Raw genomic sequence first — 24,474 nt, 5'->3', positions numbered from 1 at the left:
GAGGCCTAATCAATTGCATTGTGCTCTATCTGAAGGGAACAGAAGGATGCACAGAAAAGGGGGTGCAAAGGAGAATTCATTCGGCTGAAGCAGAGGGAGGCACAGGGAACCAGCAGATACAGGGATTCCAGGCTCAGGTAGCTCTGGTCTCTGCTGAGGAGCAGTGAGGGCCTGGTAAACTCCAGGAGGTTCACTACCCTGCTGGGCCTTCACTGAAACTAAATGGGTATCCAGGTACCAGGCATAGCCCCATTGGATAGACAAGAGTAATCTGGTCCTAGGAGAAGACTATTGAGGCTAAGAACACTAATTTTGGGGTCAGAGGATCTGGTTCAAGCCCCCACTCAACTACTTAAAACTATTTACTCCACCGTGCCTCAGTTTCCTTATCAGTAAAATGAAGAAGATCAATAGCCTCCTCCTCATGGGGTGCCGTGAGGATCAGATGACAGCACGCACTTAGCAGGACGCCTGGTGTAGAATAAATAATTCGTAAATGGTAGCGACAAAGAGAACTAACGTGAGTTGGGCATTTTATTGCCATTTTACAGGTGAGGAGATTGAGGCTCGGAGAGATTAGTAACTTGGCCCAAGTCACAAAGCTAGTGAGTGGTGGAGGCAAGATTCACACCAGGCACTGAAGTTCCAAAGCTGTGCTCTTATCTGCTTACTCCAGGACAGGCAGAATCACTGGGCCTCCAGCTTGTGTGTCAGGCCCTTGTGAGTTTAGTCAGCCAGAGACTGGCTCTCAGGAAGCCATGGCCCGAGTTTGAGTGTGCAGAGCTAAGTGTCCTGCCCCTGTGACCACCTCTCAGCAGCCACTTGGCCTCTCTCCATCTTACTGCTCCCATTCAGCAGTCCCTAGTACAGGGCTGAGCACGAGGAACTCTCAATCTGCATTGGCCACCTTGTCCCCTTTTCTTAGGACACTCAACCTGGGGGCATTTCCAGGGAATCTTTCTACCAATATCTAGAGGGAGGAGGATCCTCCAAATACCTACCTGGGGCAGATAAGATCACTTTCCAAAGCCCAGAGTCTAGAAAGATCATGGGCCTTGGTATGAGACCCGAGTTCAAGTCCCAGCCCTGTCACGTGCACCTGTGTGAACTTGGTACATCATGTAACCCCTGAGCCTCAGTTTCCTCATCTGTAAATGGGGGCTAATCATAGCATCAGACTCAGAACCGGATTAAATGAAAAGATGGATGTAAACACATCTGGCATGCAGCAGACACTTAATAAGTGAGTTATTATTATTACTATGATTTCTCCCAAGTCTGGCTGTGATCTCCGCCGGAACAGAGACAGGTCTTGTTCACGTTGGTTTTCCTGGGGTCGTGCCTAGCGTTAGGGCACTCTCTCACCTTCCCCTCCTCCCAGCAGCCAAAGCAGTCACACTCACCTTCCTCTGGCCACCATTTGCCCTAACAGAAGGGATTTTCATGGCTCAAGGATTCATATTATCACTTTTCTTATTTACAAAATCAATAAACACACACATGATTCAGAGAGGTGGTGAGCCCTCAGCAAGCCTCTCCCTCACCCTGGGCTTGGACCCCGGTCCCGGACTACGGTGTCCACCCAGCAGGAAAGACTTTCCCTGTCTTTGCAAAATACAGACACAAGAGAATTGAGTTGGAGGTGAATTCAGGGCGGGATGACAGGGTAAAAAAACAGGGATAGGAGGAAAATGAGGGAAAGGATATACAGTTTTATAAATAACTAGACTAAGTCTAAGCATTTCTGTTAGAGGAGAGGTGGGAAGAGAGTTGAGAGGTAGGGGTCTAAGTAGGAAGGGGAGAAACAGTGCTTGGGGCCAGAGTGAAGGATGATCTCCAAGCCTCGATTTACCCCACCTTTAAAATGAGTGGATTGGCCTCGATGGTGTCAGAGCAAGCAGGTTGCTCTGACCTGCTAGGACCCTGTAGGGTTCTAAGCCTGGGGCTTTGGGACCGGAGCCCTGGGGGTTGGAAGGGATTGGTGGGTACCCTAGAAAGGTGACTGATGCTCAAACAGGTTATGTCTGATCCCCAGGCTGGTACTGGGGTTCTGTGGAGGTGAAGTAGTCCTCAAGGAAGGACTGAAGGTACTCGAAGGTAGGCCTCTCCTCTGGGTCCAGACGCCAGGTCTGCTCCATGGCCTCGTACAGGGATGCTGGGCAGCCCGGAGGGCATGGCATGTGGTACCCATGCTCCACCTGTTCCAACACTTCCCGGTTATTCATGCCTGCAGGGTGGGGCTCTGTCAGTCGGGGGATCTAGCCCCTCCGGAAGAGGCAACCGGGAGGAAGCCCTTCCCATGACCCCCCACCCTTCCACCTCCCCACCCCAGCAAACCTGGGTAGGGAACTCGGCCCTTGCTGATGAGTTCAGTGAGCAGGATCCCAAAGGACCACACATCTGACTTGATGGTGAATCTGCCAAAGAGAGCAGCCTCTGGGGCTGTCCACTTGATAGGGAACTTGGCCCCTGGAGAGATTGGGAGAGAAGGGAAAGTCATTGAGGGGGTCCCTGGGAACAGCTGAATTAAGAGAATGGCGTGCAGGGGTGCCTGGCTGGCTCAGTTGGGAGAACAGGCGACTTTTGATCTCGGGGTCATGAGTTTGAGCCCCACGTTGGTTGAAGAGATTGTTTAAATAAACTTTAAAAAGAGAGAGAGTGAGAGAGAATGTTGTGCTTAGGATTGGGGGCCCTAAATAGAGAGGTCTCTGAGCATTACAGAAAGGACCTGGTATGCAGCCAGCACTTACTATGTATCTAGTATAGTATTGGGTACTTCACAAACATTGTAATAATTCTCTTAATACTAACAGCCAACATTCGTATGGCCTTTACTACATGCCCGCGCTGTTTTGTTTGTTTTGTTTTGTTTTAAAGTTTTTATTTATTTAAGTAACCTCTACATCCAACATGGGGCTCAAACTCATGACCCCGAAATTAACAGTCGCATGTTCTTCCATCTGAACCAGCCAGGCCCCCCTGCCAGGCACTGTTTTAAAGTGATTTACATGCATTAACTCACTGAACCCTCACCAAAAAACCTGTGACGTAGATACTATTATTATCCACATTGTACAGATTTGGAAAAGGAGGCACTGAGTAGTTAAGTAACCTGCCCAGATCGCATAGCTTACAAGTGGCTAGGATTCGTTCCTGGGCATTCTAGTTACAGAGTTCCTATCGTTCCACTCTGTTGCCTTTCACTTGAGAATTACGGCAGTGCCTGGTGTATATCTGCTGGCTTCCTGTTGTCTGGACGTTTTCATTTTATAGATGAGAAAAAACAGCTCACAGAGGTTAGGTGACTTGCCCAAGGCCACTCGTCTGGTAAGTAAAGGAGCTGGGATTTGAACTCAAGAGTTGCCTCTTACACTACATCGGGATGGGAGTGCCCGGGATAGTCTGGGAGCGGGGGGAATCCCTGTGTATGTGGGGCCTTGCGGCAGCCCCTCGGTATAATAGGGAGTTCTTGGAAGGTAAGGAGAGACAGGCCACCTTGCCGGGGGTTGTACTCATTATCCTCAATGAGACGGGCCAGCCCGAAGTCAGCGATCTTGCACACCAGCCGTTCCCCAACAAGGATGTTGGCTGCCCTCAGGTCGCGGTGGATATAGTTCATGCGCTCCATGTAGGCCATGCCCTCAGCTACCTAGGGGGGCCAAGGTATGGATAGAAGGGAACATTTGTGTGTGGCTTGTGTGAGAGATCATTTGAAAAACCCACTTTCCAGATGAGGACACTGAGGCTCAGAGATGGGCAGTGCTCTGCCTCAGGTCGCACAGATGATCCCGTGGATGGGGCTGTACTTCCAGGGATAGGGTAGGTGCTCGAGGGCACAAGGATTTGTGGAGAATTAATAGGGGTGGAGTCTGAGATAAAGGCTGCTGCCTTTTACCTGGGCTGCCATGTCCACCAACTGGGGCAGTGTCAAATCCTGGCCCTCCTGGCCCTTGAGGAACTCCAGCAAGCTACCTGAGGAAAGGAACTCAGAAAATCAGCTGCAAGACTACCGCGGGTTCCAGGCCAGCCTTCTCTCGCTTGGCCCCGCCCCTGTCCAGAGCCCTGCTCACGGCGCTTGGCCCCGCCCCGTTCCCAGCCCTCTCACTTAGATCCGTCCCCACCCAGGATCCTGCCAGGTGCCTCAATCCCTCATAGGTCTCACCCAGGCCCAGGTCCCACAGACACCCGGACTCTGCCTACAGCTCATTTCTCGTCCTCCTCCGAACCCCTAGACACGTCCCACTCAGACTCCGCCCCAGATCCCGCCTCTTCACAGATTCGGTCTTTACTCGCCCAAGCCCCACCCACCAGCTGACACTCCCCGCCCCTCCCGCCCTGCCGCGGCCGAGGCTCCACCCCCCCAGACCTAGCCTCAGCCCCGGCCAGTCTACCCTGGCCCCGCCCCACTACCAGCACTCACGGGGTTTCACCCATCCCGGCCTCGCTCTCTGACTCCACCGAGTCCCCTGTCCCGTCGCGTCACAGATCGCCACTCAGAACCCTCCCCTAGAGATCCCCATCTGAACTTCCTCCCAAATCCCGCCCTCCCAGACTCCGCCTCCTGACCCTGCCCCTCACCGTGGCACATGAACTCTGTCACGATGTAGATGGGCTCCTCCGACACCACGGCGTACAGCTGCACCAGCTTGTCGTGCCGCAGCAGCTTCATGATCTGCGCCTCCTCCAGGAAGGCCTTCGGGGACATGGTTCCCGGCTTCAGCGTCTTCACCGCCACCTTCGTGCTGCCATTCCACATGCCTGCCAGGTGGCCGCGGTTCGTCAGCACCGGCTCGCCGACATCCCAAGCCCTCGCCCAGCCCCCGGGACCTCGGGACCTGCGTACCCAGCCACACGTCTCCGAAGCAGCCGGTGCCTAGCCGGCGCTGGAGCGTGATGGAGCTGCGGCTGATCTCCCAGGCGTCCTTGGCCAGGCCCATTGTCTGCGGCTTCATGGTGGTGCAGGCCGCTGTTAGCAGGTGGCATAGCCCATCGTTCACCTCTGAGGAGTGGGGTGGGGGGTGTTGAAGGTCACGGGCAGGCCAGGATGCCCCACACATTCCTCATCCTATCCCAGGCTCCCCCCAACCCCCCCTGAGATCAGTGGAAAGGAACTAGGCCACAGGTGAGGTCACAGGCTGGGGCAGAAGACAACCTGACCCACTGAGTAGGTGAACATGTTCCTGTCCAAGGAAGGAGGTGGCACCAAGAGGGAGAGATGATCCCTGCAGGGACGGGGTGGGGTGGGGGTGTCCTTCCCATAGGAGGTGGCCTCCAGCTGGGCCTCCAAGGTTATGGTGGGATTCTAACAGGTAGAAATGGAGTCAGGGATTCCAGACAAAGATGTGGACATGAGGCCTTCCCCCTTCCATGGACCTCATCTTTGGCCTAATCAACCAAAGCAGAAACCTGAGCATTGATTCCCAGCTTCCTCTCAACCCATCAGCCCATCCTGCAAGTCAGGCCTGTTCAGCCTCCTACCCAGCTCGGACATTAGGGGGCACCCTTTGGACGTGGACAGCCTCACCCCTGTTTCCTCTGGAATCCTACAGAGCAGGATCCTGGGCTGGAAACCCAGAAACTGGGGTTCCAGTTCTGCCCCAGGCACTACTGCTTTGGGAGCCCCTTTCCTTCCCTGGGCCTAATTCTCAGCGGGTTGGTTCAGGGATCCGAAGCACACACCAGCCCTGAGGGCCAGCCTCACCAACGTAGTGCTGCACCAGCTCCTGCACTGAGTTGAACTGGGCCCGTGTGGTGATGTAATAGCCACCCGTGTCCAGCTTGCGGATTTTGTAATGCTTCACATGGTCGCCTCTGGCCTCGTCCCAATCTCGGATGGACAGGGAGTAGGCACCTGTGGGAAAGGGTCACCTTCAAGCCTGCTCTCCTCCCCACTCCTGATCTGGGAGCCTGAGAGGCTCAAATGCCTGAGGACTGGGAATGTGGATGGCCAAATCCCTTGAACCCGGTCCCAGTCTTATCTCTGCCCTCCCATCCCTGTCCCAGTCTGGGCCCTGGGCCTTGACCCAAACCCCTCGCCACTTCTCCTAGCCCCACCATAATAGCCCGGCTTCCCAGTTGCCCCTTCCCAGGACCCTACCTTTGGTAGTCTCACTCTCACGAACGAGGAAGGCCCCCCGGGTGTTCCCCAGGGAGAGCAGCTGCCTCTCCGCATCCTTCCTCCCGATCTTTCCAAAGTACCACCTGTTGGGAAGGGCCAGAAAGAGGCAGATCCACCCAGTTCAACCCCCAACTCGGCCTCCTGTGGGGAAAAGCCACCTCAGGAGCCAAGATTCCAGCTCCTCACCCATGAAACGGGGCTCATACACCTGCTTTGCAGCCTGGTCATGAGGAGCATGGAGACAGGAATGTAGAATTCTTGGCTCACAGGAGTGCCCAATAAAGGTTAGGCTTCTCCTCATTCTCTGGGTTTCTCTTCAATTAAAATCGTGAGGACCCCCGTCGTCCGTGACCTCATCAGGGTGCCACCAGTCCCTTAATGCATCTCACTACTGATCCTCTAGGGGCTCATTTTGCAGATGAGGAACTTGAGGCTCAGAGAGAGGACGTGACCTGCCCATAGGACTGGCTGATGAAGTCTACCTGCCCAGCCTAGTTCTTTCCTCACTACCCCGGCAATCTCTCAGATCCTTCTTCCCACACTCCTCCCTACCCCCAAACCCTTTCCTCCTGTGACTTCCACACGACAGCCACTCCTGCTTTTCTTCCCCTCTTTCTGACTGTTCCTGTCTGGCTCTGACTGCTGCTTTTCCTCCACATTCTTAAATTTGGATATTCTTGGGGCACCTGGGTGGCTCAGTTGGTTAAGCGTTGACTTCGGCTCAGGTCATGATCTCATGGTTTGTGAGTTCGAGCCCCGCGTTGGGCTCTGTGCTGACAGCTCAGAGCCCGGAGCCTGCTTCAGATTCTGTCTTCCTCTCTCTCTGCCCCTCCCCCACTTGTGCTCTGTCTCTCTCTGCCTATCAAAAATAAATAAAAATGTAAAAAAAAATAAAAAATTTTAAATTTGGATGTTCTTCTAAGTCTCAACTTCAACCTCAGGCCCAAGCATTCCTGCTCTCTCTTGGATATTCTTCCTGGGACCAAATGATAGCTTAAAAAAAAAAAAATTGGCGGGGGCACCTGGGTGGCTCAGTCAGTTGAGTGTCTGACTTCAGCTCAAGTCATGATCTCACAGTTCATGAGTTCAAGCCCTACATTGGGCTTGCTCCTGTCAGTTTAGAGCCTGCTTTGGATCTTCTGTCTGCACCCCCCTTCCCCCTCCTCTCTCTCTCCCCGTCTCTCTGTGTCAAAAATAAATAATTTAAAAGAAAATTTTAAACTTTATTTATTTTGAGAGAGAAAAAATAAACAGAGCACACAAGTGGGGGAGGGGCAGAGAGAGGAGACAGAATCCCAAGCAGGTTCTGCGCTGTCAGTGCAGAACCTGACATAGGACTTGAGCCCATGAACCTTGAGATCATGAAGTCAAGAGCTGGAAGCTTAACCGACTGAGCCACCCAGATGCACCCCAAATTGCAGTTTTTAAAAAATGTTTATTTTTGAGAGAGAGTGAGAGAGACAGAGTGCGAGCAGGGGAGGGGCAGAGAGAGAGGGAGACACTGAATCCGAAGCAGGCTCCAGGCTCTCAGCTGTCAGCACAGGGCCTGACGTGGGACTTGAACCCATGAACTGTGAGATCATGACCTGAGCCGAAACCAAGAGCTGGACGCTTAACTGACTGAGCCACCCAGGCCCCCCCATTTAATTCTTATAACATTATGAGGTAGGTACTTTTGTTACACACACACACCCCCCATTAGACAGATGAGGAAATTGAGATACCTAGTGGTTAAGCAACTCACCCAAGGCCACACGCTCTTCAGCTGTGTTGCCAGAATAGGAACCCAAGCTGTCTGCTCAAGAGCCTGCACTCTTAACCACAGCCCTGCTCTTAACCATGACACTGTAGTGAGTGAGCTCAGAGCTTCGTGACACTGCTTTGAGGGTGTGGACACAAGCATGAACCCCCCAAACCTCCTACCTTCTGCATCATCACCCGTTCTGTCCTCCATGACTCCTACCACTTCGCCCAGATGAAGGCCTCACTGCTCCCCGAGCTCTGGGCCCCATCTACTCCCCTCTGCTCAGAGACATCTCTCCCCTACCAGCCAGCCCCCACATGAAGCCTCTCCATCCCACCAACCTCTACATATGCCCATGTTTCTTCCTTCCCCCCAAAACTGTTCTAAGCCCTAACTTGCCATCAACATTCTGTTATATCTCTCACCTCCCCTTCACTTGATAAAGCACTTCACACTTGGGTCTCTGCTTCCTCACCTCCTACTCCCTACCAGGCCCTGCTGTCTGGCCTTCGCCCCCCTCTTCACACAGAGAGATCCCTCACCAAGGTCACCCCCATTGCCAAACCCAGTGGCAGCCTCTGACACTCCCTTTCTTGTTTCCTGCAATCTTTCCTCCACCCTCTTGGCTGTTCTGACTTGGCTTGGCCTGGTTTTCCAACAGCAACTTCTCCTTTAAGGCAGCTTTCTCCAAAGTTGGGTCCCAGGGCCAACCTCTTTCCCACTCTCCGTCTCTTCCTTCACCCTCCTATGCAGCTTTAATTGTCACCTCCATCCTGAAGAGCCCCAGATTTCCACCCCGGCCCAGCTGTGCCTCTGCAAGGGCCGCAGCAAACGAAGAGCCTTAATGCCAACTAGGAAAAGATACCCCTTCCTCTGGGCTAATTCAGCAGCCTGGCTTAGCCTGGGCGGGGCCCCTCTCCTACAAAGCGCAGCCTAATCCAATTCCTGGCAGGGTCCTCCACCTGGCTGTTCCTCTCTACGAATCTCACCCCAACGAGTCCCCCACCCCCAGAACCCAGGTACCTATACCCGCTCCCATGTTCCCCACTTTAGCAAATGGCACCCTCACCCACTCGGTTCCTCAAGAAGACTTTGGGCCATCCTTGATTCTTCCCACTCCCCATCACCCAATGTCAAATTAGTCACCAAGTCCTGGTCTCTCCAATCTTTTCTTTTCCCATATATGTATATATAGGTGCACATAGATAAAAAGTTTTTACGAGCCTCAGTTTTCTCATCTGTAAAATGGGGACAATAATAATATCAAATGTGTACTTGTGAGAATTAAATGCCTCAAGGTCGGTAAAGCACCTGTCAGCACATCTCGGGTTATAATGGTACACCATGAATGATACTCCCCTGCCTCCTTAACAGAATTAATTCTAAGTAGTGTCCCCTTGAAATTGTTCAGCGTTTTACAATTTTTTAAAGCGCATGTCGTGTTGTTATCACGGAAAGTCAATATGGAGAATGCTTAGCAAATGCAGTCAGACTATCTGGGTTCAAATACCAACTCCACCTACTTACTAGCCATGTGAACTTGGGCAGGATATTTGATTTCTCTGTGCCTCAGTTGCCTCATTCATAAAACAGGATAAGATTAGTTCCTAACTCTGTTTAATAGACAGAAAGCACTTTGACGAGGGCCCGGAACATGGTACGTGCTACACAAATATTGTTTACTGTCATTATCATCACTGTTCTCTTATTCACAAAATGACCTCACAGAATTGTAAATAAGAAGATAGGCTCAGAGTGGGGCTGTGACTCAGAGGTGGCCTTGGACTCCAGGGTCCTGTCCTGTCCATAGGGATAGCCACCCCCCCCCCCACACCCTACTCACTCTTCAGCCTGGATAGAGTCCACAGGGGCCACGTAGTTGCTGGGAATGTAGCCAGTTTGTCCAGAGCTGAGAGACCGAGCTTCCCACCAGTCACCCTCACTGCAGGCACAGGACACAGGCTGTCAGTGGCAACCCGGCCCCCTGGAGAGCCCTGGGGCCAGGCAGGGCCGTGCAAAAGGTCAGGTGGAGACTAGCCCTGCCAGCCCCTCACTGTGGACACACACACACCCCAGGGTTTTTGTCTGCTCTGCCCTCAGCCACTGCAGCTGCCCCAGAGACTTCTTCCTACAGAAGCAACATGTCTGGGGACACGTAGGACTCCTGGCATTCTCCTCTGGCTCCTCAGCTGGGCTGGGGTTTGGGTAGGCAGTGGACAGCTAATTCGGTCACTTACCCACTGAAAAATCCTCAGCCACCCCCAATGACTGCATATTTCCTTCTGGATAAAATCCAGATTCTTCAACATGGCTTAAAAAGCACTGCAGAATCTGTTTCCACCCACTTCTCTAGCTTCTGCTCTCTCCATTCTACACCTCGTACTTTATAATCCACCTAGACTGAACCACCGGGTGGTTTCCAGAAGTCATCACTGATTCTCATTCTCTCTCACTCTCTCTTCCTCTTTTCTCACCTCTTCCCTCAACATCTATTCGTTTCTTCTAGTCTCACCTTAGCAATCACCTCCTCCAGGAAGCCTGCCCTGATCACTACTATCCTGGAGACCGCATATAGTGTTCTTTCTGTGCCCCTATGTTCCCATGCTCCCCCTACATGGCAGCAATTACTCAGAGTTGTTATTGTCACGTATCTGTGTCCCCAACTAGGCTGGAGCTTTCTTTTTTTTTTTTTTTTTTTAGGCTGGAGCTTTCTGAGGGACCAGGTAGGATTCTTATCTGGGTCGTGTTCCCAGCCCAGGCCATGTCCTGAGCTGGGGGACCTGGTTACTTACGTGTTATTCAGGATGTGGAACTTCTCACCCTTGGTGAAGGTGAGGTCATCCTCTGTCCGGGCCTCATAGTCATACAGAGCGGTGAACAGGGTCACCCCAGCCCCTGCAGAGTCAGGGCTACTCAGCAGGGTAGGGCATGGGACAGGGGACTCCAAGGTGACTGCACCCCCAGAATCCTGCTCCTCACACAGGCTCTATGCCTCCCCACTGCTGCAGTGACTGGTTCCCAAAGGCCTTTGGAGTCCAGTGGATTTCTGATTTGGGCCTCACAGCTTGGCTCCACGTGGATTCAGGACACAAGCCCTCAAGCCCATCCCACTCGCCCTGGGGAGTTCCCAAGTCACCCACTCCTCTTCCCCGCCAAGACTTCCCACTTGGGTCCGTCATCAGGGTCCCTCTCTCAGATGGGAACAGAGCTATGTCTACCCTTGAAACTGGGTTTCTGAAGGTAGGCCTGTACACTCTCCCTCTCAGACTGTGCTCTGAAAGCCGGGCCGTGTTTCCCACGTCACACTGGAGGCTCCTAAAGACGTCTCCCTTTCCCCCAGGTTTTCCCAGGATCCAGGCAGTGCCTGCCTCCCACCCACCGGACTCACCTGAGATGCCCCTGATGACGCCCCCATCGAGGAAGGGGGTGCTGGTGGACTGAGCGGGGAAGTTGTTGTAGTTGGGGATATGGACAAAGGAGGACACAGGCCGGGCCTGAGTAGGGTCAGGGCCATAGTGGTCCACAGCCCCACTGCCCCTGAAGTCCCCTTGCAGGCCAACATCCTCCTTGGTCCCCGGCTCCAACTTCTTGCAGAACACACAGCCCATTCCAGGTGCCCTGCTACAGAATGGGGCATGCCTCACTCTGGGGCCCCTGCCGGACGTGCTGCCCTATGCACACACGCGTGCACCCGTGCACACGCACACTCACGCAGGCATGCAGTTTCCCCTCTCCGGGTCCCCCCCCCAGTGAGGGGTGAAGGCGGGGCAGGGCTACCTTTGGGTCTATCTCCCCGCTGCTTTGTTCGGAGAGAGAATGTACACCCTCAATGCGCTGCTTTGGGACGCTGCTGGGTTGATTCATATATTTTTGCCTCCTGTTCCATCAACGTGTTGTGGTTTTGTGACACTCTTCAGAGTGCTGGTGCATGTGCGTCTTTTGTGCGTCTCTAAGTATTTGTGACTACACACATTTGTGGGTGTGTGTCTATATGTGTTTGTGCAGCCTCTTGTGAGTGTTTGTGTGTCTGTGCGGGTATGAGTGTGGGTGCGTGTCTGCGCACGTGATGGCTCCGGGTGTGTTCATGTCTCATCAGTTGCACACGTATGTACGTGCTTCTGTGCAAGTGTGTGCGTGTGCGTGTGTGTGTATCTCTCCGTGCATGCAGGTGGTCTGTGTGAGTAGGTGCCTCCGTGTCTGTGCGTCATGACCAGGTGTAGAGCCCTGTGCGGGAGCATATATGCCTGTCTGTGTGTGTGTGTCCGTGTGTGTGTGTAAGTACGTCTGGATGTCTCTGGGTGTATATGTGTGTCTCCCTCTGCGTATGTGCATGTCTATGTATCGAGGCGTATTGGCGCGTGAGCGTGTGTGAGGGCTCTGTGTGTCTGCACCTGGAGATTCCCTGCGGAGGGGGATCAAGGCCATTTCCTGTTGTGGGTCCAGCCTCTGGCCTCTCAGGCTGCCTCTTTATGGTTCCCCCATCTGTTACCTAGCAACAGGGCCCACGTAGGAGGAGGGGGCTGTGATGGGTTGTGGGGCTCGGGAAGGCCACCCCACCCCTCTTCCTGACCCTGAAAGCCCTCAGTCCCCGCTCTCCCCACTCACCCCTCAGGCCCCTACTCCTGGGTCAGTGGGGCTGCGGCATGGTCCTCGGGAGGGGCCAGAGACCTGAGGGCGAGAGAGAAGGACGTGGAAGACGGAGGCTCAGCCAAGGTTCCTGTGAGCCAGCTGCCAGATTTGCCCTCTTCGGGAAGCCAGGCCTGGGCTCTGTCCCGGCATGACTTCTGCCTTCATTTTCCTTCCTGCCGCCCCTGGCAAGCTGACACATCCACCCTCACGCAGGACACATCACCCACACCAACTCTCTCACACTCACATCCACCTGACACACCGGCTCACCAACACGGACAGTAACACGCCCCGTCACAGAGTCACACACCAACACCCACCGCACACACTTGCATGGGCGTGCCCGCCGACACCAACACACTCACACGAACCAACTCTCACACGAGCCCAAGCTCTCGCGCGTGGACACACACACGCGTGCGCACACGCGCAAAGGCACACAGGCTGCCTCTCGGGTTGACAGACTCGGAGTCAGATGCTCATATTTTTGCGTTAGACTGGCCCCTCTCATTGGATTTCTACCGAGCGGTGCTCTCTCACTCATAGGCCCCCAGTCCCTGGCCCTTCCTCTGCACGATGCCCCCGCGCCCACCCCGGGCTCCGTAAACCCCCAGCAGCCCCAGGGTTACGTCTGGTGGCAGACTGAAGGGGGACACCTACCTCCAGAGCTGGTTCCTACCCCCACGTCAAAAAAGGCCCAGGTCAGAAGCCAGGGCCACCAGGATTCCTTGGGGAGCCCCTAAAGAAGCCAAGGCTTTCCCGGTAGCTATGTCCTCTGAGCAACAGGGCAGGCAGATCATTGAGCAAGGGCTCCCCACGCCCCGCCAGAAACTCTGCCATTGCAACACTTAGAGAGGAACTGCTGGGGAGAGGGCTCGGTTTCCTAAGATGTGAGAGGAATGGTGAGTTGTAGGGTGGGGCCAACCCAGTGAACCCTGATTTCTCCCAGAGGAGCTGAGGACCTTGGTGACGGGTGCCCTCGTCTTGCCTTTCTTGACCCTTAAGTCCAGTTCCCTTACGGATAGCCTCCTCCTCTTCTCTCTGGATCCTGCCCCTCCTACTGAGCACACTCACCTCTTCCAGGAAGGCTTCCTGGCTCCACCAGATCCAGCTGCCTAGCCGATGGCTCTGTCACATCAGTGCCCCGACCCCCACTCTAGACCTACCAGCACCTCTCACTCTTCACCGTAACTGTTCTCCTGTGTGTGTAGGGGAGGGACACCCATCTGGTGAACTGCGAAGGCGGGCTGTGGTAAGAGCCCTAAAATAGCCCGTGCTCACTAAGCCATCGCTGCGGATCTTCACCTCGGGACCCCTCCCCTGGGGCGCAACCAGTGTGTCTGAAAGGCCCCAGGACACTGAAGGCTGGTCAGGGCCGGGGAGAGTATACAGGTAGAGGGTGAGGCCACCCAGGGCCCAGGGAGGGAAAGGATTTCAGGCACCCAGGGGACAGATGGGGACAAGATGAAAACAAGGGTTGCAGGGTGAGAATGGAGGTCTTCTCACAGGAAGACACACACACGTCTCAAGTGGCACACGGGGCCCACGCCCAGATTCACACAGCCCTCCTGACACATTCTTGGACGCGGACATTACCTCGCCTACACACAGCACCTCACAGAGACTCTGAGCTCTTCTCCACACATACCTCTTCAAGGATACCCACCTCCCCACGTACACACACCTCCGGCCCTCACCCATCTACGCACGCACACACACACACACAGCCATACACACAGCCTCTCCACAAGAACGGCGTACCCAGAGTTTACAGCCCTCACTACGCGCCAGCCACCACGTTAAACACTTTACGTATATCCCCACGTTTTATTCTCATAACACCACCACGAGGTACTGCTAATATCGGTAAGGCAACCGACGCACAGAGAGTTTGGGCCCCAGGTCACACAACAGGATGAATCCTGACATTGGGCTCCAGCATCTGAAGCACCTCTCTCCGTTGCCCGGTCACAGACACGGATAATTACAGCCAACCGTGCAAGCACGCACAGATGCACGGAGCCCCCAGAGGGACACAGATCTGCAGACCCCTCTCCCCAGTCACAGACCCACACAGAGCGCCTCTCTGTAAGAGACACAAATTCGCACAACCTCTTGGGTCCCCACATAGATACAAGGTTGCCACTTCCGACAATGCCCAGATAAATATTACCACAACATTTTTATTTTTATTTTGTTTAATTCTTTTTTTGTTTTTAAGGAGGCTCTACACCCAATGGGGGGCTCGAACTTACAGCCCCGGAATCAAGAGTCACATGCTCCACTGACTGAGGCAGCCAGGCGCCCTACCGCAACATTTTTATTTTATTTTATTTCATTTTTGAAAAATTAAAGAAGATTTTTAATGTTTATTTATTTTTGAGACAGAGAGAGAGAGACACAGAGCGTGAGCAGGGTAGGGGCAGAGAGAGAGGGAGACACAGAATCTGAAGCAGGCTCCAGGCTCTGAGCTGTCAGCACAGAGCCCGACATGGGGCTCGAACTCGCGAACATTGAGATCATGACCTGAGCCGAAGTTGGATGCTTCACCGACTGAGCCACCCAGGTACCCCCTACCACAACATTTTAAAATCAGCCTAATGGGAGCCCCAAATTCTGCATGACTGGAATGGGGTGGGAGGGGTGGTTTAGGAACCGTCAGCCTCTAGAAAGAGGCAGAGGGCTGTGTGGGCTGAGGAAGACGTGACAGTGAAGGGCACAGGCAATGGGGAACAGCTCTCAGGACTTGGAACTCCCCGATGGGGACTGAAGCCCAGGGCCAGGCATGGCTCTCTGGGCACCAGTTTGCCAAGGGGTTTGGGGGAAGTGAGGTGAGGGGGCGGGGCAAGGGTTTGGCATCTGCATGGCCCAAGGCATTGAGGGGGCCACACTGGATGTGCCCTCACTCAGGAAGCTTTGTCAGAGGAAAGGAAGAAATGGGGGAAACCAAGAAAGAGAAGGCAGAGACTGAGAGATACAGAGAGACAAGGAGAAAGACAGGCACAGAGAGAAACAGTGCAGTGTGCTGGTACACTGACTCTCAAAAGAAAAGAAAAAAAAAGGTCCTGATTTGTAGCATTTGCTGATTTCCATGGTATAAATATTCCCACCATGGCTGATTTCGAGTAGCCGAGGTGACTTCCCGAACACTGGGCTGGGAAGAGACACACAGTCAGCTCCCCAGAGCCAATCCTGGCTGGCTCCAGCAGCCGGCTGACAGAAAGAAAGAAAAAGGAAGAGACAAAGAGAGATAGAAATGAGAAATAGATAACAGAGAGCCAGAGACAGAAAAAGCGAAAGGTAGGAATGAAGAGAAAGACCGAGAACGAAAGATTCCAAGGCAGAGGGAAAGAGGCAGAGGAAGCAGGTTGGGTCCTCTGTGCTTGGGTATCTGCATACGGACAGCCCCTAGGACTCTCCCGCAGATCCTAACTGGTGCAAAGCCAAGGGTATTTGACTTCCTCGAAGTCTGGCTAATAACGATTATGCTTTAAAATGTCCAATTGATTAAACACTTACTCAGCACCTGGCATTGTGCCAAGCAATTCCCATGCATGATCTCATTTGGTTACCTGAGGAAGTAGGTTTTATTACTACCCCCATTTTACAGATAAGCAAACTGAGTCACAGAGATGTTTAGTAACTTCCTCAAGATTACACAGTAAGTAGAGGGAGACTAAAATGCAACCCCAATCAGTTTGGCTCTAATTCCACCGTAGGCACCGTTCTATTTCGTAGCCCTGGTAGAAGCAATAATGTGTGTCCCTTAATGAGCACCTACAAGGTGCTGGGCCCTGTGCTACACGTTCTAAATCCTCGCTACAGCCCTGAGAGGCGAAGCCCAGGTTCTCTCGGACGGTCGTCGTTTTCACAGCCGTAGAATCTGAACCCAGGCTCTTCTCTTCTCAGAGCTGAACTGGCTGCCTGCTAACACCAGAAAGGGAGCCAGCAGCTCAGAGAGGGGCCACAAGCATTCTGGCCACCCCAGGAACTCGGGTCGGTTTATGAGTATGCCCCTTAAACAGCTGGTCGACAGGAGTCAGTGTCTATAGCCATATCTGTGTCAAAATCAGGTTGTGGGTACCAGAGCTGAGGTCTATTCCTAGACCAAGGTGTTCCTGCCTTCAACACTTCCCTCTGTGTGGCCTTACCCGACTCTGTTCTTTTGCTTTTTTTTTTTTCAATGTAAGCTCTATGCCCAACATGGTGCTTGAACCCACAACCCCCAGATCAAGAGTCACATGCTGTATCGACTGAGCAAGCCAGGCGTCCCTGTTCTTTATGTTAGTAGCTCTGGGACCTTGGATGAATGATATAAGCCCCTCTGAGCCTCAGCATTTGCATCCGTGCATTTATTCGGAAGGCTTGAAGAGATGTGGCCCTTGACCAATGTGCAGTGGTCAAGTGAGGCTGAAAACCACAAGCAGCAAAGCTAGAAGGCCCCCCAGAGACCATTTATCAGTTCATCCCCCTCTAGCGTGTAGGGGGGGGGAAGTGACTCGCTCAAGGTCAAACAGCCACACAGGGGATTCAAAGCCAGGACCATTAATTCAGGTCCAGAGTTGAGTTCACACCGTGGCTGCATTCTTCAGAGCCTGTGCAGGAGGTCACGCTGTCCCTGACTCGTATACGTCGTATTTCTAGCCCCTGGCCAACTGAACATACCACCCCTGCCATATGGCAGCTGGCCACGCAGCAGGGAGCCTGCCTCCAGCCTAGCCCTACTCCGGGACATAGGAGCCCCGGGCCCACCCACCCTCTCTTGAGGTCCACACTTCTCCAAGCCATGTCAGGGCTTTGATGTAGACACAGGATGTCCTGTTCCCCCCCCTCCACACCCACCCCCAACCCCTGCCAAGTATCCAAGTGGGACCTGGAAACAGATTTAAGCTGAATTCTACACAGCCTGACAGCTAGCTCGAGACATTGGGGAAGTTGGTTCACCTCTCTGAGCTGTAGTTTCTTTGCCTAGAAAACAGGAATATAAATCTCTACCTCGTGGGGTTGCTTCTGAGGCTCAACTGTGAAAGCACCAGGCGCACAGCTGGTGCTCAGTGAACTTTCACTTCCGCTCCTTTCCCATGAGGAAGCCCCTCCAGGGCCCAGGGAGGTGGAGCAGGCAAGGGTGGAGAAGAAAGAGAAGTTCCCAGGGTGAGGTGGGAGGGCTGGGCTGGTTCAGTCAAATGGGGGGGGGGGGATTTCAGAAAGAGGGAACTGGGACTTTGGGCAGCAGCCGGAAACCACCATCCTGCAAGAGTTCCGGCTACTCTTCGGGGCTCTGGGCCAGCCAGGGGCAGGACACAAGTCTTGGTCCCACTGAACCCCATCCCCTCACCAAGACCTGACCCTCCTGAAGGCTTCCGTCTCTCACCTGCCAGGGCCCTGCCCCCCCCTCACTGAACTCCAGGGTCCTTACTAACCCCCATCTTTTTCACTGAGGCCTTTGGCTCTCATTGAACCTCTAACCATCCCACACCATCCTTTCTTGAGGCCTTAACAACCCCCTACCTCTGAACACCCGGGGCCTGAGAAGACATACCTCGGTCAGACTCTACCACCTGGTAGAGCCAGGTGGAGGGGGCGGGGGGGGGGGGGTGGATGTGGAGGAGGGGGCCTATCTTTGTCACACTGCCCTTACTCCACATGATCCTAAATGTGTCAGCTGAATTTTCTCCATGTGTGTGGGTAATGGTAGTTTCTCATCTATTGCTGAAAAGTCACCCACCAGCTTCTAAAATAAGGGTCTTTAGGGATTCAAGGTTTTGGGGAGATGGGAGCCATGGGTGGTTCAGGGGTTGCTGAGGGAATAGGAGTCTTCCAGACAGGAAGCCTCCTTCCTGGTTGCACCTTAAACCAGCCCACACCCTTAAACTAGGGGGTCTGCTGGCCTGCTGGTCTGCTTGGTGCACAAGGGGTCCTGGCTTCTCTTTCCCCAGCTCTGGGGTCCCCCCTACCCAGCCTCCCAAGGTCTGGCCACTTCCTTTGCCACATCAGCCCCAGGTGGCTGTAGAGAACCGTCTAACACCCACATATATGCCCACAGGCTCATGCTCATTCAAAGTCCAAACCATACTCACAAACATCCTGACACCTCGCTCACAGCTTCGGGCCCACTGGGGAGCAGGAACCAGCCAAGCAGCCCAGGAACACCGCACCATCCTCCCCCATTCCCCAGTCACCCACTCCCCTCTCCACAGGGCTGCAGGGGATTTAGTAGGAGTGAGGGGGGGAACCGAGGCCTCAGCTCTGGCTACTTCCTTCACCACGTCAGGGACAAGAGGCCCTGGATTCAAATCCCTACTGCTGGCCCTGTCAGTCCTTCACTGCTGAAGCTCCATCTTCCTGTCTGTAAAGTGAGAACGGAAAGCCCTGCTTTTCCACGGTCCCACAGATGGAAGGATGCCTAAAGGCTCAGGGGTCACTGGGTGTGGCCTCAGAGGGGTTGGGGGACCGAACCTCAAACCTGCTGACTTTCCCAGTATGGGGCTTCAACAGATCCATAAACTTTTATTTACTAGATGTCACTTGTGTGCTGCTCCCGGAGACCCTGTCAGGCTTTCTGTACCCCCTCCATGCTTTTGAGAAGGTGAAGGAAAGCATCCCCCTAGGTCAGTAATAATTCATAACCCCTCTAAGGACACTGTGCAAAAACTGCTTTCTGCACCTGATTCTGGGGATTTGGGATGGATGGGGGGATGGGGGCTGAGTGGGGGCAGAGGTGATTCCCCGCCCCCCATAATTCAAATGAGGAAAACGAGGCCCAGTGAAGCCCTGTAACTGGCCCAAAGTCAGACAGCAATCAAGAGCCCAGTCTGGCTCAGTTCCCCCCGACTGCAGATCCTCACCCCAGAATGTCTGAACACTTAGCATCATTGCCTTACTCCTCTGTCCAGAAGCCTGCCCCTGACTGAGGACCCAAAATGGGGGCGGAGGGGGTACCAAAGGGGACTGCGTGGGCAACGCGCCCAACAGCAGCCAAGCGCTGGTCTCTCCCTCTCCACCCTCTGGTTGCTACGGAGACAGCCCCTCCGGGCAATCGCGGTCAAAAGCAGGATTTCCGTCGGGGCTGCCAGCAATTCCCGGATCCCGAGGGGAACGCGGACCGAGACCGCCACTGGGGGGGGGGGGGGGGGGGGGGGGGGGGGGGGGGGGGAGACGAGCGGGGGGCACCCAGAGGGGCCCATCCCTGCTGAGGGCGGGGACTTCCCCAGGAAGCCGGGACCCACGCCTCTAGCGCCTCGGAGGAGTCCCTAGTCGTCCGGGACCCTCCCACCAGTGCCAGGGGCGGGAAAGTTTAGGGGGCTGCGATTTCGGCTGCCTCCCCGCCCTCTGGGCTGCAGGCCTCACCCTCGACTTCTGCTGATTTGGGATAGGGGGACTTCCTGGACCCCCAGAATTGTGCCCCACATTGTGCATTCTCCAGAAACGGTTCTCCTTGACCTCCTCCAGCAAACTCTCTCACCTGGTCCTCCCAGCACCCTCCCCCACCCCCAGTTCCCCTCTTCCAGACCCTCCAGCTTCCCAGTTCCTCACTTTCAAGGTCCCCTCAGTTTATCCCCCAGCCCCTGTTGGGAGAGTCCCCTTAGTCCCTCCCTCTGCCCTGACTCAGCCCCCTTTCCAAATTGTATTACTTTCACTCTACAGGTTCCCTCCGTTTTCCCTACCATTTGGGGGGGGGGGGGGGGGGGGGCCCTTCGGTCTGCTTTCCCCAATATTCCTTCAGCCCCCCCCCTCCAGATTTTATCACTCTCTTTCTCCAGGTCTCCTCAGTTTTCCTCCTCAAGTCCTTCTCCGGGGGGCTGGGAGGGGGTGAGGTCCCTTTGGCCCTCGGCTCGCTCAGCTCTGCTCAAGCTCAGCCTGCCTCCCGCAGCCCTCCGTCCAGGGCGCGGGCGGGTCGGAGGCGGGGCGCCGCGCTGCCCGTCCGGCCCCACCTGACGGCCGCCTACCTGGTCCCAGGGGAGGCCGCCTCGGACAGACCCCGAGAGAGCCAGCCGGGCTCCCAGCAGCCGCGAGTGCCGACGCCGTGGGGGGGGCGGGGGCGGGGAGCTGGGGAGCTGCCGGCCTCAGACCGCCGCCCGCTCTGGGCCCGGAGGAGGAAGCCGCCTCGGACTTCTCTTATTGCAGCCCTGCGGCGGCGGCGGCGGCGGGGAGAACTCACAGGCCCGCCCCAGCCCCGAGCCGGCTGCCCGGGGGGGGAGGGGCCCTCAAATCCCGGGCCCGCCTGCTCCCACTTCCCGCCTCCCCCGGGTTACCGGGGTTCGGCTCTCCCAGCCCTCGCCCTGCTCCCCAGCTCCTCCCCCAGACCCGGACCCCTTAGCACAGCCTCCCCGAGGGGTCCCTCCAAAGGGGCAGGTTCCTCACCAGCCCCCCAGAAGCACCTGCTCTTTTAGACTGATTGGAGTTCAGGTGAAGAAGCAGCTGTTCTCTATCACTGAAGCCCCCCCCCCCACCCCCTTTTGCAGCTGGGAAAACTGAGGACCAAATGCAAGCAGGCTTTACTCAAGTTCTCCACAGCCCGCTGACTTCAGATTGCTGTCACCGAAGCCACTGCGGATCCAAACGCCTTGACTTGCCTATCTCGGGAGCTGGAGACTTGGGGGCACAGGGATGTAGGGCGGTGGGGAGGGTGGGGACCCTTCTGGGAAACTGCTTTTCAGAGGAATCAGCCCTCAGGCCACACCGAGGGAGGGAAGAGTGTCAGCTTCCCCCAAACACCCAAGATTTAGAGAAACTTGAGTGTCACCCTCAGTTCCAGCCTTTCTGACTAGGAGGGATCCCTGACCCCTACACACACACACACACACACACACACACACACACACACACACACGGAGGGGGGGGGCAGGGGAGAGGTTCAATCCTCCCTCCCTCCACTGTTAACTTCTTCAGCCTTAAACCAAGGACCAGGAAAACCCCTCCTCCTCTGGGGAGGAGATGTGTGTGGGAGGGCCATTTGGTGAAGTAGGTGTGTTCAGGATATGGTGGGAAGGCAGGGAGGGTGTGTGAGCCCAGGTGTGTGTGTGTGTGTGTGTGTGTGTGTGTGTGCGCGCGCGCTTGGGTGAGTGATTATAGGCAATGAAATCGATGACTGCAATGTTGGAATCAACAACTGGGACACGTTTTGCAGGCACATGTGTTTCTATGTACGAGCTGGGATGTGGGTGTATGTGTGTGAGAGTATGCTTGTGCACACACGCTCAGGTACGTCCCATTGTGATTGTGGGATGTAGGTAAGAACGCTTTTCTCTTAGCAAAGGGAAAGCAGCGATGGGAAGGAAGAAACGGGAGGAGGCAGAGACACAGGGACTTGGGAACGGTGGTCTCACGTTGGCTGGGCAGCTTCACAGCCAACAGCAAACGCTACCTAACTGGCTACTGGTCCACATATTCGCTTAACAAACAAACAAACAAATATTAGTTACTGCCTGTCAGGTACCAGGCTTAGGGAACGCAGAGACTAATGAGACTGGTCCCTGTCCCTAAGGGATTCCCAATCTATCAGGCTCCCTCTGTCATCCGTCCAGTTCTGGCTCCTCATGAGGCCTTCTCTGACTGCCACCCCCATTGGCAGCACCTGCTACTTGATGACCCCTGGTTCCTGGGTTTTCCTCAAGGGCAAGAGTCTGACTCTTATCAATGCTCCCAGCACCTAGAGTAGTTCTGGCACAGGGTAACATGTTGTCCGGGCACAGGAATGCATGAATCCATCAAGGAACAAAGGAATTAACAGGTGAACAAATGAAAGCCCGATAGAAAAATAAATAAGTGAAGGTAGGAATTAATGAATGAAAAATTCAGGAATCAATGACTGAATAAGCAAATGAATAGAAGAGCAAAACTGCTTATGCTTTTATGTGTTTTAAATGTCTATTTATTTAGGGGCGCCTGAGTGGCTCAGTCGGTGAAGCGTCCGACTTCGGCTCAGGTGATGATCTCACGGTTCGTGAGTTTGAGCGCCGCATCAGGCTCTGGGCTGACCGCTCAGAGCCTGGAGCCCACTTCAGATTCTGTGTCTCCCTCTGTCTGCCCCTCTGCTGCTTGCACTCTGTCTCTCGCATTGTCTCAAAAATAAATATTAAAAAAAGTAAATATAAATGTCTATTTATTTAAGTAATCCCTGCACCCAACATGGGACGCGAACTCACAACCCTGAGATCAAGAGTCCTGTGCTCTACTGACTGAGCCAGCCAGGTCCCCTGTTTATGCTTTAAAATACAAATTGGAGGGGCACCTGGGTGACTCAGTCAGTTGGTCGTCCATCTTCAGTTCATGTCATGATCTCACGGTCCGTGAGTTCAAGCTCCTCATAGGGCTCTGTGCTGACAGCTCAGAGCCTGGCAGAGCCTGGAGCCTGCTTTGGATTCCGTGTCTCCCTCTCTCTCTGCCCTCCCCCCCCCCCCAAACTCTGTCTCTCTCTCACTCCAAAAATAAATAAACATTAAAAAAAATTTTTTAATACCAATTGGACCACATAAGTTCCTTGCTTAAAATTCTCCTGTGTCCTCCCTCCCAGTTTGCTTGGAGTAATAAGAATAAAATAAAATGCCATAATAACAAAGAATAACAAAATTCAAATGCTTTGCCATGGCCCCCTAGGCTTTGTGTGCCTTGTCCCTGTCCACCCCTCCAGTCCCACTTGGGCCATCTTCCTCCTCAGCTACACTGGGATCCTTCTCGGTTGCCAGAATACATTGAATTTTTGCTTCAGGGCCTTCTCACATGTTGTTCCCTCTTCCTAGGACACCCTTCTTGCTTTTCACAGTACTGGCTCCTTTCCATCTTTTACCTGAAGTACCCTCCTCAGAGAAGCCGTCTCTGACCACCCCATTCAGGGAGGGTCCCCCTTATTCTTGCCCTTGACCCAGTTTGTCTCCTTCATGGCAGTCGTCACAATCTGAAATGGTTTATTTCTCAGTTCATTGTTTATTGCCTATGAATCTCTCTTGACCAGACCAGGGCTCTGATCTCAAGAGATACCTGGCATCACTCGGGACAGATGGACAGAGTCTAGGACTCTCATTTATCCATTTAGAATAATCTGGTGGTAGGGACACAGACTGTGGCCCAGACTACTTGGTTTGTGGACCAACTCTGCCTCTTCCTAGCTCTATGACCTTGGACAACTTATTTTACCTTTCCGTGCTTCGGTTTCACCATCCGTAAAATGGGGATACTAGTAGACCCCACTTTACAGGAGTCTTGGGAGAAATCAATGAGCTGTTGGCACATAGTAAGGGCCATAAAAGTGTTTGCTATCATTCACTCATCCATTCGATCAAACCTCAGATCTTCCCTATGACTACCCTATGCCAGGCTGGGTACTGGTGTCTCAGATAGGAATCAGGCTCCAGTCCTTGACCTCTATGTGGCACAGGAGACTGGTGGGCACAGGGGCAGAGAGGCCAGAGGCCATAGGAGGGGCCTGTTTGAAACCCCCCACTATCCTGCTAACCCCCCCCTCACATTTTCCTTTAAAACATTTCTGAAAACTCCGAGCAAAACCAAAAATCAAAGTCCAGCAAGCCTGCTGAGACCTGCCATCCATTTCCCATCTAGCCGTCACTCTCCTCCTGTTCTCACTGCTGCCTTCAAGCAGCCTAGATAGTGTCCGTTGTCAGTCCCAGTATCCTTGTTGGCAAAGACCGTGCTCTGCTTTGCCTCCCTTCCCTTCCAGTGTACTTGCCCAGAAGTCCCCAAGCCTGCAGCAATCCAACCACCCACCTTCTCTGGGCACAGAGGACACAACCACCTGCTGTGCAGGCAGGGTCACAACTCCCAGCCTCAAAAGGACATGAGCCAGCCCCAGCAACCATCCAGTGCATTTCCTAATAAGCTGGCCCTATAGATCTGCCCAGAGGACCAGTTCACGCCCTTTCTTCTGTCTTTCACCTTCCCCCCTCTTCCCTCCTCACTTGTACTCTAAATGCCCTCACCTTTTGCATACCTCCCACCTTCTGTAACCCCTTCTCAAGCATCATCTATC

The 24,474-nt window shown here is 54.1% G+C and overlaps 1 protein-coding gene across 4 annotated transcripts; it reads right to left on the bottom strand.

The window, feature by feature from the left end:
- Window positions 1–550: 550 nt before the first annotated feature.
- FGR (FGR proto-oncogene, Src family tyrosine kinase) lies at window positions 551–20,584 on the bottom strand. Of its 4 annotated transcripts, none has more exons than XM_049617667.1 (13): window positions 20,438–20,584; window positions 12,468–12,530; window positions 11,251–11,483; window positions 10,655–10,757; window positions 9,706–9,804; window positions 6,098–6,201; window positions 5,702–5,851; window positions 4,844–4,999; window positions 4,579–4,758; window positions 3,896–3,972; window positions 3,496–3,649; window positions 2,338–2,469; window positions 551–2,227 (listed from the first exon to the last, which is right to left on the bottom strand). In XM_049617667.1, exons 3-13 carry the CDS (start codon window positions 11,468–11,470, stop codon window positions 2,019–2,021), a joined length of 1,584 nt encoding a protein of 527 aa, XP_049473624.1. In that variant the 5' UTR covers window positions 11,471–11,483; window positions 12,468–12,530; window positions 20,438–20,584; the 3' UTR covers window positions 551–2,018. The 4 variants fall into 4 exon arrangements, with proteins under 4 accessions (XP_049473624.1, XP_049473627.1, XP_049473628.1 ...); XM_049617670.1 differs by having other exon boundaries at window positions 11,251–11,480; XM_049617671.1 differs by lacking the exon at window positions 20,438–20,584 and adding an exon at window positions 13,152–17,177 and having other exon boundaries at window positions 11,251–11,480.
- Between the last annotated feature and the right edge of the window lie 3,890 nt (window positions 20,585–24,474).

This window comes from Panthera uncia, assembly GCF_023721935.1.
Source record: "Panthera uncia isolate 11264 chromosome C1 unlocalized genomic scaffold, Puncia_PCG_1.0 HiC_scaffold_4, whole genome shotgun sequence".
Taxonomy (NCBI): domain Eukaryota; kingdom Metazoa; phylum Chordata; class Mammalia; order Carnivora; family Felidae; genus Panthera; species Panthera uncia.
The sequence above is the reverse complement of the archived record's forward strand: the minus strand, read 5'-3'. Positions and strand labels throughout refer to the sequence as shown.